The sequence below is a fragment of the Argopecten irradians genome, chromosome 3 (genome assembly GCF_041381155.1).
Source record: "Argopecten irradians isolate NY chromosome 3, Ai_NY, whole genome shotgun sequence".
NCBI lineage: Eukaryota > Metazoa > Mollusca > Bivalvia > Pectinida > Pectinidae > Argopecten > Argopecten irradians.
Genome location: NC_091136.1, coordinates 29,946,708 through 29,964,786, shown reverse-complemented (window position 1 = coordinate 29,964,786; position 18,079 = coordinate 29,946,708). Strand labels below are relative to the sequence as shown.

The 18,079-nt window shown below is 36.4% G+C and overlaps 2 protein-coding genes across 2 annotated transcripts; both read left to right on the top strand.

Moving 5' to 3' along the window:
- The first annotated feature begins 3,399 nt into the window (after window positions 1-3,399).
- Window positions 3,400-9,551, top strand: LOC138320009 (cartilage matrix protein-like). The gene is made up of 7 exons (XM_069263106.1): window positions 3,400-3,485; window positions 6,166-6,465; window positions 6,776-7,039; window positions 7,335-7,907; window positions 8,329-8,355; window positions 8,560-8,613; window positions 8,955-9,551. The coding sequence occupies exons 1-7, from the start codon at window positions 3,413-3,415 to the stop codon at window positions 9,515-9,517; spliced, it is 1,854 nt and encodes a 617-aa protein (XP_069119207.1). The 5' UTR covers window positions 3,400-3,412; the 3' UTR covers window positions 9,518-9,551.
- Window positions 9,552-14,104: 4,553 nt separating this feature from the next.
- LOC138319615 (cartilage matrix protein-like) lies at window positions 14,105-16,313 on the top strand. Its single transcript, XM_069262763.1, has 3 exons — window positions 14,105-14,271; window positions 15,502-15,801; window positions 16,309-16,313. Exons 1-3 carry the CDS (start codon window positions 14,202-14,204, stop codon window positions 16,311-16,313), a joined length of 375 nt encoding a protein of 124 aa, XP_069118864.1. The 5' UTR covers window positions 14,105-14,201.
- Window positions 16,314-18,079: the final 1,766 nt, after the last annotated feature.

Here is an 18,079-nt window from a genome sequence, read left to right as displayed (position 1 = left end):
GTTCACATAACTTCCAAAACCACAGAAGAAGAATATGAAATCAAAGGAAACAAACAACATTTTGGCAAACTTTGAAGGTGCAAGAACACATTCCAATGTAAGAAATGTTATAGTAAACTGGAATGTAGAACTTCTTTACAGTATGATTTTCGAATTTATTGAGTAGCTTTACATTATACAGTACAGTATTTGGGATATAGCATGTATTATGTACATGTAGCTTCGCCTCCTTTCTGGAGCATGTTAACCATGATGCTCTAAACTAGTCACACATTCAAGTCAAATCTAAAATTGGAATGGAGAAACTACTCAGGAAAGCTAATGACAGAATAGGCGGAATCTGAAGTAGAAATGAAGAGATATGCACGCATCTAGTCTAAATGGTCATATAAACGGAAGAAATGAAACAAGATTTCAGACAACTTTAAATTTAGATTTGAGGACATTTATTACTCAACATGTACATGCACAACCACGAGTTCAAAGATCCTTGTCTCTCAGTCGCACTCTGCCACTACATCGATCTAAGACCGTTGATGCCACACAAATCAATGAAACCTAAATGTGACCCTTGTCACACTTGCCCACCGTTAAAATGTTGTTTGCTTCTGCAAACTTTTCTGAATACGGTCCAATTTTTTTAACATATTCTATAAGATATATTAAAAATATAGCAATAATTTTGGAATGTCCATGGAAGGTCCTAAGTCGAAAGTGTTATTCACAATAGTTCTTTATTAAAATTGTTACCGATACCGTCCGCGTGACGGACCGCCCCTTCGCTGTTGTCGACCACGTCAGCGGGGATTGTCCCTTTTGGCGACCTCATGTATGATTGGTCCTGATGACGGTTTGTGGATTCCTGCTTGGTCAACGTATGGCACACTGTATCCAAATGTTGTCGGGTTTCTCTTTCCTCATAAAGGGTAATTCGATCCTGTAGCCGTTGAATGCACTGATCTTTTTCTTTCATGTGGTTAGCTCGTGAAGCGACGATATTTGTTTGGAAATGAAACATTTCTTCGAGTTTTTAACTTTCCGTTTTCACCACATCAAGAGTTCTTTTATCAAGATCGTGAAGGTTTTGAAGTTAGTGTATTTGGAAAGACAATTTTGAATTGTGTTATTAAGTCCTTGATTTTCTTTCTCGAGCAAAGCACACCGTTTTGATACAATCAAAATTTTGGATATCGTACATGTAGATTGATGTGCGTGTCTTTTACGATCAACTGATACACGCGGGAAGTCTTCGTCAGACAAAGAGGCGAAAGGAAGAATACCTTGAAGACGCTGGCGTTGTCTGTAGGCTTGAATCCTTTGCTTATCATGGGCACGGCGTCGTTTGGAGCTGGACTTTGTGCGTACACGTAGTTGTTGTCCGTCCTGGCTGGTGTTGGTGATGTTGTGATTGACTTGTCCTTCGAAGCCAATGGACTTCGTAAGGAAGCATATTCTTGTATAGTGTCCTATGTGTCCACAAGCGCAGCAGTGGGACTGTCTGGCAGGGTACACACTCAAGTGCCCTTGTGTAAAAATCCCTCCACACTTTGTACGAGGTCCATTCACAAAAGTTTTAACACCAGTTTGTTGCACAACACCATGTCTCCTGTGAGTCTGATCCATTGCTGTAAATCCTTGGGGAACTCTTCAATCGCTTGGCTTTTCTGAGAGTACGAAGATCGATCTGCAGCTAAACAGTGCAGCAAACCGGTTCACGCACCAAATTGTCACAGAGCGAATGACATTGAGGAGACGACACCGGTATACAGTTACTGAATATTTTATTCACTATATTTTAGCACTGTCTTTCCTGGTCTACTATCAAGGAATTATCCACGATACATAAGTCCAAGAATATACATTACACACAAAAGTCCTCAAGTACAGTATAGATAAAATTAATAATCCAATATGGTAACGATACGTTGTCCACATTAACTACAGTATTTTACGTGAGACGGTCACTACTGTGATCCGAAATCTGACATAATTTTCTAAAACATTCTTATTTATACAAGATTAACTCAATTGACAATGTACAGCATAAAACTATTTCCATTGGTCAAACAACCAATTAAGGGGGAGTGGTTTACCCTGTACCATGTTTTAATTGTATATAATTATCTCATTATCATATAATACCACACAAATCAATGAAACCTAAATGTGACCCTTGTCACACTATCAATCGGCTGATATTTATAACACACAAGTTAAACAATTTGCCCGATGAGATCCCGATATTGACCATTAAACTTTCTCGAAGTCTTCACTTACATGTACGGTAACAACTGTTTGAGGCTTACTTTAAAGCAAAAAGAGGTGACTGGGTGTGTAGAAATTATACACATTACCCAGAAATAGAACTTTCTCGTAAGATCAAAATAACTTAAGTGCAAGTCCTAGATAGCTTATCTGTGTAGTACTGTATCACTCGTTTGTCTAGTGTAATGACCTTTCCTATAATAACACAGCATAAACTTGCATAATCAAGACTATATTCACATTAAATATGTCGGCTTTTACCATAGGAACACTATACAAGTGCCTATTTGAAAAATCATCTATGTAAAAAAGAAGATAAACATAACTTTATGAATTCAACTGAAATATTATCAACAAAGGAACATACGGCAGAACGAGTCACCCCAAAACACTCAAAAACTACACAAAAACACCCATTACCCAAAAACACTCAAAAACTCACAAAAGCATTGTAAATTAGGATAACAAAGCGCCATTAATAGGAACACTAGTTTATGACTTTAAGTGCTGTGTGAAATGGAAGTTCTTTGTGACCTAAAGCGCTACAAGTTGATGTGTGAACCACGCCGCCTGACAAGCAATATTCACAGTCTGTCCACCAATCAGTTCACTGTAAAAAAGTGGAGCAGATAAACGAAACCAAAATATTGAGTCGCACGTCCATTATTTAGTTTATTTAATTAAAAAACAACAACTGATGACCAAGAACAAAAATCTGAATCTAGAACTTCACATTTCGGGTTCAGTCTCTTCTCATCATTATATGCTGGCCCCTATACTATCTAATACAATGTACATACATTAAACAAGAAAATCAAATGGTCCTTAAAAAATACCTAAATACCAAAAGGTGCTGGTTGATTTTAAAGAAGCATTTAATAAAAGTATTATAAATCCTAGCTGTTTAGTATAGAGAGGTATCAACTGAATGACATTTTGAATTTTATCTTGTCGTTGGAACATAGTATCAAGACATGTGACAATTAAATGAAACAAACATCATACATGTGCCACAATTTTGTTGACCTTATCGTATATGGCCACGCGTGAGCAGGTCTTCTGACCTTATTCGGACAAGTGATCGGACGTGGAAGCACACAAAGTTGTTAGGTCATCTAATTCACGTGCTTCACATTTACTTGTAACAATGATGTGGCCAACACTGACTTTAATCATTCTCTCGGCCGTCACTTTTGGATCAGAAGCAGCCTTCACTACAGGTATGTGTTTTGAAATGCGGGTTAATTAAAAAGGTTTCTAGAAAATGCACAAAACTACATGTCTTCAATGTTTTCTAAACACTATAAATACTTTAATATACCGTCATGTTTTGAACATTTAGTAAAATTAAGTTTGACAGTTGATTAAAGTTTATTGTTAATAAATATATTACAAAAACTGAACGATATAAACTCTATGAGATCAAAATTTGAATACTTTACACATTGTGATTCACACGTGATTTGCCAGGATATTCCTAAAATATTTTAAAGGTCGGTAGGTTTATCAGCAATGTCATGTTCTTCAGTACGACCCTATTTCTGTACAAATTCGTCTTCACATTACTTACAGTTTGGAAAACGAATTTCCTGCTTTCAATAATTTATCGACTTAAACCAACTTGGCTGCTTTAAATTTTCGCGAAATCTATTTCAATACAAATGCTCGAAGTTTACTCATTCAGGTTAATTTCGTGGATTTAAAAATGGAAATTGATATGAATGTAAGTTATGTTGGTGCTTATTCGCGATGATAAGCTTCCGAGAGGCAAAATAACGGATCGAGGTCAATCGGACATGCGAGAAAGTTGGTTTACAGAATTCATTAATTTGTTAGTTCATTCTTTCATAAACATTAACATCAGGTAGACGTGTCTTTAATTAATTAATATCTTCTTTCATTCATTGAAAAGTGCATTATTTTATCGCCACTGTCTATTCCACAGCACGCGTTTTCACATGCTAAATAAAAATGTATTACAATTACAATGGAAAACCAAACGGTTTCTCCTTCGTTTGAATTACTATTTCATTAGTAAGGCATCAAACCACATTTAAGCTACATTACGTGACATTTTGCACGTCTAGATATTACTTCTTTGATGCATTTGGACATGACCAAGTTGATCAAAACTGCATGTGCAGCCATGGGTATAACTGTTGACTCGTTATTTGTAAGTTTTGACAAAATAGTGCATTTCAGAAAAAAATTCCATCAGGGTCAAAATCTACAATGTATGTCTGTCAATAAACAACCATGTTTATTGGTGTCTATAGCTAGTACGTACATGTAGTTCTAAGGTTTGTTTGTCCATATTTACCGTATAAAAGCATACGCATTTGAGTTTTTTTCACCGTTTGTATGCAAATGCAATCCAAATTGTAAATTTATCGCGGAGGTTCTCCAGTTGATATCAATGCACCTATTCAATGCTGTTATAATATATGAGCACATAAGAAAAATGTTTCAAAGAAAACAAAAGTTACATTTACAAATTTGAGTCGTTTACCACAACATCCAGCGATTGCACATTTTTAGGTCGTTTGACCCGAAGGGTCACGATGACCTTAGTCATCATGATTCGTCGTGCGCCGTGCGCCATCCGTAAACTTTTCATTCAAACGACTTCTTCTCAAGAACCGAATGGCCCAGGGAACTGATATTTGGCCTGTAGCATTCTGGGATAAAGGGCTATCAAGATTTTTCAAAGGAATGACCTTGACCTTCATTCAAGGTCACAGTGGTCAAAAAGGCTGAAATCTTTAAACGACTTTTTCTCAAGAACCGAAAGGCCTACAGTACTGATATTGGGCCTGTAGCATGCTGGGATAAAAGGCTACCAAATTTGTTCAAATGAATGACCTTGGCCTTCATTCAAGGTCATAGGGGTCAAATAAGGTTAAAATCTTTAAACAACTTCTTCTCAAAAACCGAAAGGCCCAGGCTACTGATATTGAGCCTGTAGCATACTGGGATGAAGGGCTACTATGTTTGATCAAATTAATGATATTGACCTTAATTCAAGGTCACACCTAGGGATCAAAAAGGCTAAAATCATTAAACGACTTCATCTCATTAACTGAAAGGCCCATGGTACCGGTGTTAGGCCTGTAGCATGCTGGGATGAAGTGCTACTATGTTTTTTCACATAAATGACCTTGACCCTAATGTAAGGTCGCAGGGGTGAAAAAGGCTCAAATTTTTATATGACATCTTGTCAATAACTACGAAGCCTAGAAACTTGATTTATAGCATGGTGGAATGAAGGACTATTAACTTTGTTAAAATGACCTTGACCTTCATTTAAAGTCACAGGGGTCAAAAAGACTAAAATCATTGCACGTGCAATTTACTATGTATTCAGTTCTAATATATATTGTATTAATGGTCAGATGACCGTTAAGGCCCATGGGGCCTCTTGTTTCTCGAAACGTGTCATGTTCAGTCTTCCTAAGAGGATAATATCAAGCCATTTAATGTCGAAAATATTACAACCGCCATTTGCAAGCCAATGTAAAATAGGACTCAAGGTGTATGCTTTCGTAAAAGTCGAATCTGGTCAAACAAACGATGATAATACCTGCGATATACATTAAATAATCACATAGTTATAATTTTGTATTTTGTAACGTACTTTTTCGCATATTTTGTCAAATACAAACCATACAACAAATTACAGATCTATTCATGTTGCAGAGGCACTTTTGATGAAGTTAGTTGTATCTAATTCACAAAACCTAATTTATAGGCGTGGAGATATCAGCAGGTTTAACGGAAGGGGTAATACCTTAATATGTACACTACATCAAAAATTATAACACAGATGTAAAGATACGTGTATCAAACAGCACAAACTTAGTAAAAAACTTACCTTATGTATACAATCATTTTACTTAACAGAATGTGGACTGCTCCCAGCCGATTTCATCTTCCTTTTGGATTCATCTGGTAGTGAAACAAGCGTCAACTTCAATAAGCAAGTGGATTTCCTAAGGAACTTTACTTCTCGCTTCACCATCGGCCCGAACAACACTCAGTTCGCCTCCATTACTTTCTCCACCGGTGTTCGGAATGATTTCGACCTTAACGAAAACCAACACCAACCTGAGTTACAGAATGCCATCAGTAAGATTAGCTACATGAATGGCGAGACCGACACCCATCTGGCTCTAAACTTCGCTAAACAACACAGTGTCACAGGTAAGTGTACTCGTGGGAAGAACAAAACTGAAACAAAGACTTATTCCTGCTTCCATATTGTTGTAATAAGTGCATGACTAACAGCAAATCCATAATAGAATACAAGGAAGTTGCAAATAAGTTAACAATCTTTAACCTTTGCTTTCTTCTAATTGTGACCAAAGAATAATAAATGCAATTTCCTCTGGTCCTGATGCCAAGACAGTTTTCAGTTTGCATACACAAATCTTGCTTTTTGTAAAGAACGTAACCGAAACGAAAGTTTTCGAAAATAGAATTCATGATGCATTTACTTTTTTGAAATTTCCAGTCCAATCTGGAGGCAGACCCGGTGTCCAGAAATATGTTGTAGTGATGACAGACGGTAAGTCAAACGAGCCCAACTTGACCATGAACTACGCCAACGTCCTGAAGCATCAGCCCAATGTGACGGTGATAGCCCTCGGTATAGGCAGCGCCGTGGATACGGCCGAATTACAGGCAATAGCCTCGGACTCCAAGCACGTGTTCACCGTTAGTAACTTTGACCTGCTGCACGTGCTGGAGAAAGAACTGACGGATACTACCTGTACAGGTAAACTCTTATTAGTTTAAACGTCCTGTTCACAAATAGATCTCCCCCAAGTGTAGTGTGTTGTGTCTGTATGTTTTGGATGGCTACAGTAGTATGTTTGTATTGCGTCTCACTGAAACATAATTATAAGAAAATGAATAGCAGAAATGATTTTATGCTCCTCGTTTATAAATTGTGAAAACATGAGATAATAAAACGCTGCTAAACCTATACAAATTTACTGAAAATGATTTTTTTAAATCTTTATATAAACTATTTAATATCAAATAACAAGATGTCAAATTTCTTCTACTAGTGTGTGGAGATGAACCTGTCGATCTAGCTTTTCTTCTGGATTCCTCTGGCAGCGAAGGAACTCGTAATTTCGACCAACAACGACAGTTTGTATCCCTTATAGTGAACGAATTTGACATAACTCCCACAGGTACTCAGGTAGGTCTGGTGACTTTCGCTACCACGGCCCATACCCAGTTCAAACTGCGACAGTACCCCGACAAAACATCCCTCCTGCATGCTATTCAGAGCGTACCGTACACCGACGGCGAGACCAGAACCGATCTAGGCCTGAATATGATCGAACACAATATTTTCAAAGGGCACTCTCATCACAGCGGCGCTAGAAACGGAGCGAAGAGATTTGTGGTCGTTTTAACAGACGGTCGGTCTAATGAGGAACAACTCACCATCAGCGCAGCTTCTTCACTCAAACATCACGTGGATGAAGTGTTCGCCATAGGTATTGGTCACAGTGTCGACAAGCGAGAACTCACTGCCATAGCAACCGATGATGGACAACATGTGTTTAATGTGAAGAGCTTTAATGACCTTGATAGCATCCATGGCAACATCGTTAAAGAAATCTGTGAACGTAAGTCATAGGGAAAAGATGAGAAAATATTTATCATTTCACTATTTGCATGTTGTTATAATATATGGAAGTTGTGTTATCTATTTTAAACTGCTGAGATAAAACCATACATATATGCATACATTCGGTACATAGTAGAAAGCATAACATAGAAACCTTTCTTTGCTTCAATTCATTATTAGCATTTTGTAAAGGATGTTTAACAAATTGCTGTTTTATTATAGTAGGTTACTGTAAATACGTTTTTTATAGTTGGAAATTAAACTGATGAATATTATATAAAATCTGAATTATTTATAAGTGAATATAATGTTTTCTTTGAGATTCCGATTTTCAAACAGATGATTTTCGCTAAAGTGAAGACTTACGAATAAGAAAACGTTTAAAAAAACTGTAAACTGTAGTGTTCTATTTCTTTCAGATCGCATCCCACCGCCAACTACTACACGTAAGTATGAAAAATGATAATTACTCCTTAAAATAGCTAGATGATAACAAAGAGAGAAAGCAAATAGTTTTAAAATTACTGATAATGTTTTTTAAAAGAAAGCTGATTTTAAGAGAATTCAAATACAGGGTTTTATCATTTTTGAGTTAACAGACGAACATTCGACGATTCCCTGTAATGTATGATTGCCTACCTATGTTGTAGCACTTCCCACCACTGTCACCACAACGCCTACAACCACCACCACGGTCAAACCAGGTAAAGTTTTACTACTTCTTCTGTTTATTCTGAAATAGTAAATCGCTGAACAAGGGGTTCATTAATGAAAAAGAAGCCGGTTGATTCGGTTATAGGAGTTTTAGTCTATATATAATTAGTATAGTTTATTATTATTTTTATTTCTGCTGTTGTTTCTGAAATAAAGACGCTAAACATTGAATATAGGTTTCTTTGCTGTAATGATGTTTGTTGATGCTGTTTTAGCATTTGTATTTTGCTTTAAGTTAGCAAAATTGGTTAGTTAATTGTTTAATATAGATAATTCATTAGCAAGAAAATATTTTGTAAAATGTTATGTATCGTGTTTTATATGTTTTTAGAATGCGGACCTAAACCTGCTGACATCGTTTTTGTCCTCGACTCCTCCGAAAGTGAAAAACAAGAGAACTTCACAAAGCAAATCAATTTTGTTTATAACTTTGCCAAACGATTTGAAATCAGCCCAACGAACGTTCAGTTCAGTACTGTGACGTTTTCGTCAGCTATAAGGAACGACTTTTACCTAAATACATACAATCACCGAGGCGAAGTTCTCCATGCCATCCAAAACCTCCAATACATGGGAGCCGGAACCAACACGTCGTTGGCTCTGAAATTCGTTCGAGAAAACAGCTTCCTTCCGGCACATGGTGGACGTCAAAATGCTACTCATATAGTGATAGTGATTACCGACGGACAATCCGCAGATCCAACAGCTACTGCACACGAGGCTGCTGTTCTCAAAAAGACAGTGGACAAAGTATTTGCTATTGGTATTGGTGATAAGCTCGATACAAACGAACTGTCCACTATTGCATCTGACCATCATCCCTTGACCGTAACAAACTTTGACCTTCTGCATACAATACAACAAAGTCTGGAAAATGCTGCTTGTAGTAACTAGCATCCAGTTGATATAAATAAAACAGTGAGTTGGTTTTCATGTGTTGTGTGTGTTTTATTGCAAACAATGATAAAGAAATACATAAACAGGTTAAAAATTGTGTTATCACTATCCTTTATCGGACTTATAGATATTTCTCCCATGCTTCCTCTCTATATTTAATTTTAGATGATATTACAGCAAAATGATACATACATGTATACTTGGAATACCCTTTTGTTTTAAGCTCAAATCAGTTTTCACAATATAAACGACTTTAAAAGGAATGATTACTAAGAGAAATAAAGAATATAAAAATAGAATAATCACAATTGACAAAATGAATAAAACCGACTTTAATGATGATAACCTTTGTAAAACTTTATATCTAGTAGGGATTTAAGGGTCCCATGGGAGTCAGAGCTAAGATGCAATCCCATACTACTGTTCCAAAGGTTGCTGCCGCATAAACGTACAATGGTCAATGTTTGTTTCCGACGTAGATAATAAATGTATGCATATAAACTGTCGATAAATGCCTTTTGACATATAGACACCGTCTAAAATAGTAAATAACGTTCCGTCGATTATGTTGAAAGTATATTTACATAGTTATTTCTAATTAAGCATTGAAGTCACTATTTTTTAATTTCATCGGGGTATGAAAAGCGGATTCACACAGTTTGTAAACAAAATTTATTTCATACCCCGATGATATTAAAAAATAGTGACTTCAATACTTAAAATTAATTTCCCAGGCTACTTTATAAAATGGAATACATTTACATGTACGATTCCATTGATTTTTTCCAAGGGATTATTTTTTCCAAATCAATACACAACGTCAATGTTTCTATTGTGACGTCATGATAACGTCGGGAATTCCGCGCCATTCTCGGATTTTGTTTTCATCGTAGAATGAAAAAAATGAATAGACCAATCAGAAAGCCAGTAACAAAGAGAAAATTAATTACAATCAATTGATTTTGTTTGTTCATGTCCAAACTATACTTTGAACCAGTCTATGATATTGATAACATGTTTGATTGCACGATACGGAAATAATTCCACATGGAATATTAAATATTGAAATTATTTTTCTCCTAATTTTTGATACCTTCGCCATGTTGACGAGGCATGGACAAAGCTGTACACAGTGTATTGTAGCATCTAATGCACTTAATGGCATCAACTCCATTTACTAAACATTGAAAGTTCACTGATAAAGACTCGCAGTGTATGAACGGAAGTGTAAAGTATTTATCTATTTCGTGTATGCATATTTTAAGATATGTTTTAGCCGTTTTCTAAGTACGAATGATGTAGAATAAAGAAACTGTAAATAGATATATAATCAAATTACTCATATCAGTTACAATTATAACATACATGTACATTTCAGGAAAAAGGTGGGGGACGCAATTTCCCCGGAAAACACATCGCAGTTTTGATCGTATCCTACCTATTGCTAACATTCTTTTCAAAATCATGTTCATGAATTTGTTAATGTATATGTTATGAGGACGTCTACAATGTTTAATATATCTGTAGTTACGAATAATGCCGATTTTTGGTGTTTTACCGACCTGTATACTATGCCTGTTTTCATTCATCCCGCTTCGATACTCACAAGTGACGATACAAAATGCAACTAATGATTATACTCTACACTTCCGTTCATACACTGTGAGACTGTACTACATCAGTTCCAAAACTAAAATTGTAAAAAAAACACACACAAAAAAACAAACATAATATGTGGGTCGAAAACATACAGAACGCAGTCTTGAAAAGAATGGAAAGCAACACACGCAATGAAATATGTTTGCAAATTTAAAACATATAGGACAAATATAAATTGCCATGCAATAGCAGGAACCAACTTTTAATTACTACAAACCACTTTATCTTAGAGGGATACAGATTTTAACGTTATGTTGCAACAGAAACGTATACATATATATAAGCATTGATGTCACTGTTTTTTAATTTCATCGGGCTATGAAAGATTATTTTTTTCAATTTCATAACCAGAAGAAATTGAATATTAGTTACATCAATGCTTATTTTCCAGACTACATAATAAAACAAAATACGTTTACACGTACGGTTCCATTGATTTTACAAGGGATTATTTTTCCAAATCAACACGTAACGTCAATTATTCTATTGTGACATCAAGATAACGTCGGGTTTTCGCGCCATTTTCGGATTTGTTTTTCATTTAAGCATTGAGCGTCTTTCACATGGCATTCATAGCCATAAATTCCATGAAGCGCGCTACCGCTTCATGTTGGATTTGCCTCTGTCCAGGTGGCATTTATATTGGCAGTGAATGCCAACTGAAAGACGTTCAATGCTTATATTTACATTTGGTTACAATTTTTTGCTGACATACAAAGGGATTTTGCATCTATTTAAGGATTAACTTGAATAGATTTTTTATGTTATGGAGATATAACACAAAAATCTGAGTGTACTCTAAATAAACCGCGAAGCGGTTTATGATGAGAGTACACTCAGATTTTTGTGTTATATCTCCATAACATAAAAAATCTATTCAAATTAATCCTTATAATTCAATTTACCAAAGATAATCTCTTCAACATTTAAAATTCATTTTGGGACTCTTTTGTCTATGAAATTATTAGTCTATCATCTCAGCCAATCAGAAGCGACGTTACAAACGGCGACGCCATTTTTTCCTTTATGGGCTGATAAAGTAAATTTTTAAGCCAATGGAAATGCTCGTAACAAGCAACATTGAATTATAATGAATTAATCATTCGTTATGAACACTCTAAACTCTGTTAGCACGAAAATAATTTCAAAACTTAAGATCTTATTTACTTTTGTTTATATATCGTTCAAATAAATTATTTATTCTTTACGTTAAGATCCGTCGCTTCGTGCGTAAAGGGGTTTCCCACGCCTAAAAAAAGTGATGCCAGCGAACCGGATATGTTGATTGACCATCAAGGATGGAACAGCCATTTGAATAGCCGCCGTTTTTCGTGATCGCTGGCTCGACAATTGTGGCGTCACATATTGATAATGACGTCATCATAAGCGATTGAAGTTCATTGTCTATATGACTTCCAACTGCGTTTGGTAAGGTTACATAGTGGGACTGCAGTGAAAATGTAAATAGAGTGATATTAATACATTTAAGCACTGATGTCACTATTTTTTAATTTTATTGGGGTATGAAAAAAAAATTGTTTGCAAACTGTGTGAATCCGCGTAGCGGATTCTCACAAAAGTTTGCAAACAATTTTTTTTTCATACCCCGATAAAATTAAAAAATAGTGACATCAATACTTATAATTAATTTTATACTCTATTTGATGAAATGAAGTATGTTTAAATGTAACATTATAGTGGTTTTTCAAGGGATTCTTTTTTCCGAATCAATATGCAACGTCAATGTCTCTATTGTGACGTCACTATAACGTCGGGGTTTCGCGCCATTCTCGGATTTTTTTTTTCATAGTGGTATGCAAAAAAAACATTGGCCAATCAGAAAGCCAGATTTTGTATGAAAACAAAGAAAAATTAATTATTTATATATATAAAAAAAAATTCTTTGTTTTTATACTTAATCTTGCGTTTTGATTGCCGATTCTTTTTTTCATAACAATATATTTACATTTTCACTGCAGTCCCACTAAGTAACCTTACTAAGCCCAGTTGGGAGTCATATAAAATATGAACTTCGCTTCTCATGACGTCATTATTATTGTGACGTCACAATTGTTGGGCAAGCGATCACGAAAAACGGCTGTTCAAATGGCTGTTCCATCATTGACGATAACAAATGATCAATTAAGCATTGATGTCACTATTTTTTAATTTCATCGGGGTATGAAAGAAATTTTGTTTGCAAACAGTGTGAATCCGCGCGTAGCGGATTCTCACAAAAGTTTGCAAACAAAATTTATTTCATAACCCGATGAAATTAAAAAATAGTGACATCAATGCTTATAATTAATTTTCCAGGCTACTCTATAAAATGATATACATTCACATCTACGATTCCATTGATTTTTTCCAAGGGATTATTTTTTCCAAATTAATAAGCAACGTCAATGTTTCTATTGTGATGTCAAGATAACGTCGGGTTTCCGCGCAATTCTCGGATTTGTTTTTTCATCGTGGAATGAAAAAATGAATAGGCCAATCAGATAGTCAGAAACAAAGAGAAAATTAATTATTGCGTTATAGATGCAAAATCCCTTGTTATTTCATCATTCATCATAAAATTGTTTCCAAATGTAAATATAAGCATTGAACGACTTTCAGTTGGCATTCATAACCAATGTGAATGCCAACTGTAAAGAGGCAAATCCAACATGAAGCGCTAGCGCTTCATGTAATTTGCCTCTGTCCAGTTGGCATTCATATTGGCTATGAACGTCAACTGAAAGACATTCAATGCTTAAATGAACCTTCATCGCGAATGCATATATATGTATCCGTGAATACGTTGAAAATAACGACGGCGCTAAACATAGTATACGCGTAAATAAAGAGATTTTACAGTGTTATACAATACGATAAACCTTATACTTATATAGGAACACTATCGCCGACAACTTATCATCGGAGAAGGCCACGTACATGTCAAAGGTGAGGAGATACTGTATATGACGACCGAGTCCGTTCTCGGCCGTCAGTGTTCCGAGATCTGTCCGTCGGCACCACCATGTTGTGTCTCGTCCTTCTCCTCGCCATTGGGGCTCAAATCAACACGGTTTACTCAGTATCGTCCATAGGTAAGCCACACATTTATCATCGTCATTGTAAGACACTCGGGAGACATTTAAGGAATAGACTTTTATTTTGTTGTGGTTATGATGATATAATAATAATGGAGCACGTGTAAATTATGTAACCCCGGCGAAGTCGGGTTATAACATTTACACGGGCTCCATTATCATGTTAACCTCATAACCTCAACAAAATAAAAATCTATTCCTTATATTTACAGTTTTTCACGTAAATGAATATTATTTATCCTCGCGACAGTTACATATTTTTTTTTATTAAAATACCCATATTTTGTTCTCTCCAGTCATCATCAACGAATTCGATTGAACAGCTGATTGGAATCGAGTCATTCACATGTTCCCATCAAAAATGGGGTCATAACCCCACGTTGCTACGCCAGCGACTATTCCAGTAACAATAGAGTCGCCGCACGTGTTGTACGATCAGTATACACTGGTAATGATAATACTAGAAGCCATGGTTATTGAGTCCATGTCGGTGCAAACTGTAAATATACGTGTTTATAAAATATTACTTATAAGAAATATAAAAGGTACCTTTTATAGAACGTGACTGATTTCAGGTCATGTCATGTTATCATGACTTTCGTCGTTAACATTGCTGAAGAATGTATTAATGTAAATCACACTGAAGACAGATTCTGAAAATATATTTACAAATATGATATGTTTAGTACTACAAAACTGATTCTACCCTGTTGGATCCTATTCGATATCAGTATATACACCACACAATACCATTGATTATATAACTGCATACACTGAAGAGTCAATGACTACTGTTAGGAGCTATTTTTTTATTATTTTGGAGGCATTATGATAGTTACTGTTTTAACCCTGAGGTTAGGGCGTTAGTTACTGTTATGTAGCACTTGGTATCATTTGAATTTTGTTTTAAATGAATTAGCAATGATTAAATAGTTTGCTTTTTCTTATATTGTAATCGTACTTTTTTCTCACTGCCTTTGAAGCGTTAATTCATGCATGACGCTATTTTCAAAGGGTATATCTGGTTTTGAACCAACGAATTACGCTAATTTATATTCGTGCTAAAAATGATTACATTTTTTCGCAATTGTTAATGATGTGTTATTGTTGTTTTTAATTATCGACCAATGAACTTCAGATTTTTGATAGAATGTTATGCGACAGAACATACTTATATATTACCGTTGTCCTTAGCTATTACCAACATTCTATTTCTACATCGCACAGAATGTGGGTTGCTCCCTGCCGATTTCGTCTTCCTGTTGGACTCCTCTGGTAGTGAAACAAGCGCCAACTTCAATAAACAAGTGGATTTCATGAGGAACTTCACTTCTCGCTTCACCATCGGTCCAAACAACACTCAGTTCGCCTCCATCACTTTCTCCACCGGAGTGCGAGGTGACTTCGATCTGAACGACAACCAGAATCAGCAGGAACTCCAAAGTGCTATCAACAAAATACACTACATCAATGGTGAAACCGCAACACATCTAGCACTCAACTATGCCAAGTCACATAGCATAGCAGGTATGGTATTGTCTAGCCACCAGACCCCTTATCTAATGAAAAGATTTTCTCAGCAGAATTACAATACCGTGTAACTTGTTAAAACCGGATGTCATCGGTACCAGCATATCTGGCCGGTATAGTCAGGATTCTGGATTATACATGGTTTTTAATGGCTTTTCTATCGGTTAAGATAGAAAATTCAATTTAATTACGCGAGAATATAGAGAGATCCGAAATAGGCAAGGACCGGTTTGGAAAGTTTTATGTACTTACTGGATTTCTCCCTCTAGAATCTAGAATCAGAGATGTCGCAGAGACAAAAGTTTATCAAGCCACATTTTAGTGATATATTTTTTTTTATATTCTAGATATTGTATTACATGATTTATTCTACAATGAACCGGTTAAGTTTATTGGGGAGGGGCTACATGGGGGAGTAATGAGAGTTCTACAGACAAGTTGGGATTAAGGTTTATGTTGGGGGTTTTGAGGAAATTTTGTCATGAGAGTGTGATTTTGTTGTAGGGTGAAATGGGGGGGGGTGAAATGTAGAACTTGGTTGTGTATCAAAGGGGAGTAGATATGAGGGTTTGGTCATGTGGGAGGGAGGGGTTGGGTTATGCTTGGGTTGTTTCGTGTAGGGGGTGTGATAATTACAGTGGATTGTGGGGGGGGAGGGAAGGTGGGAGGTATAATTACTTCAATATTAGTTCGGATGAAGGGTCCCGTGAAATGTGGTTGTGGGGTGGGTTATAGTGGCGAAAGATTATTGTTAAGTAGGTTTAGGTTTTTAATTGTTGTGGTGGAGTGTGAAGGAGTATTGAGGGGGCAGGTGGGGTGTGGGGTTGTTGTGGAGTTGGGGAACAATTTTTTATTTGTAGGGAGAGGGGCGGGTATATGTTCATAAGACTGTGTTTTGGATCATTTTTAGGTGTGGATTGAAGTAAGCGGATTAGATTTTTGGAATGGGAGGTGTGGGAGTGTTTGTGCTCTAAGAAACATTCTGTAGATCTGGGGGGGAATACTAGGGGTGACAAGAGGATTCATAACCAGTTTTTGAGGGAGAATGTGTAGTTTGTGTAAGGGTTTGGGGCATAATAGACTGGTGGATTACATGGGGGCAGTTAACATTCATATGGGATATAAGAGATGTCTTATGTGTGTTTATGTGAGATGGCAGTTATTAACCCTTGGGACATGGGACTTGGGAAAGTTGTATCATGGGTATTTCATGGATTTAGTCTCAAAGGTTATGGGGTGTGGAATGTGTAGGGAGGTGGTGGACCACTAAGGAAGTGTAAGCAATATGTAAGTACCACTTATGGTGATCAACGATATATTTCTCAGGGGGTTCATGTTCATTCTTCGTTGTGGGAGTTTAATATGTGTGATGAATGGACGGAGAGCTAGATCAATATGTGGGAACGTGTTCTGTTTGCGGATTCTATCAATTGGTCGAATCAGTTATTGGGATTTTGATTCTATCAGGTGATAGTATTCTTCTGGCAATGTGTCCAAAATTCCTGGATTCAGGTTGGAATGTTTCGGTTCAGAATATTCAGCTGCATCATGAAATGAGTCTTGACATTTATTCTTGTGCGTGGAATTGTATACTTGTTTCTATCATTGGTGTAAGGGTGAAGGCTGTTTGAGCTAAGTAATGAACGCTACAAGTTTGATTATGTGGGGAGGGATTGGTGGTGTTTGGTTTTATGTTGAGAGGTGTATTGATAATCTTGGGTTAGGATTGGAGGGGAGGTGGAATAGTGGGGGTTTTGTATATATAGGATGCAAGTGTAAGGGGGTATTTGTGTTTGTAGGTGGTTTAGGGAGGAAAGTGAGGGGGGTTTTGGGGTTACGGTTTGTTGATTTATGGTTGGGTGGGGGGGGGGTTTATTTTTATGGATGTGTGAGAGTGTTGGGGAGGGTGTTGGGTGTTGGGAATTAGTTGTGATAAACTTATAATTTTCATGGGGAGGAAGGGGATCCATTTTGTTGGGTATGAGATGTGTTACCCATGTGTGATAATTTAGGGGTGGAAATAAAGATGTATGAGATAAGGGATTTTTGGATGGAAGTGGGAGGTTGTTCCTGTGTGATAGAGATTTGTGTTGGGGGTTGTATATGGGGTGGGGGTTTGTTGTTAGATGTAATAGTTGTTTGAGGAAGGAAGGGGTAGTTTGTGGGAAGGGGATTGAATTATTTTGGATGTGTGGTTCATATGTGGATGTAAAGTTGTTGGGGGTTATAATAAGAAATCGGTTATTTTGATTTAAGTTGCGACTTTGGTGATAGA

Excerpts from the sequence above, each read along its gene's own strand:
- LOC138320009 (XM_069263106.1), top strand. The coding sequence starts at position 3,413 with ATGATGTGGCCAACACTGACTTTAATCATTCTCTCGGCCGTCACTTTT. Across the intron at positions 3,486-6,165 it reads AGAAGCAGCCTTCACTACAG|AATGTGGACTGCTCCCAGCC; the intron begins GTATGTGTTTTG and ends TTTACTTAACAG. Across the intron at positions 7,908-8,328 it reads CGTTAAAGAAATCTGTGAAC|ATCGCATCCCACCGCCAACT; the intron begins GTAAGTCATAGG and ends TATTTCTTTCAG.
- LOC138319615 (XM_069262763.1), top strand. The coding sequence starts at position 14,202 with ATGTTGTGTCTCGTCCTTCTCCTCGCCATTGGGGCTCAAATCAACACG. Across the intron at positions 14,272-15,501 it reads TTACTCAGTATCGTCCATAG|AATGTGGGTTGCTCCCTGCC; the intron begins GTAAGCCACACA and ends TACATCGCACAG.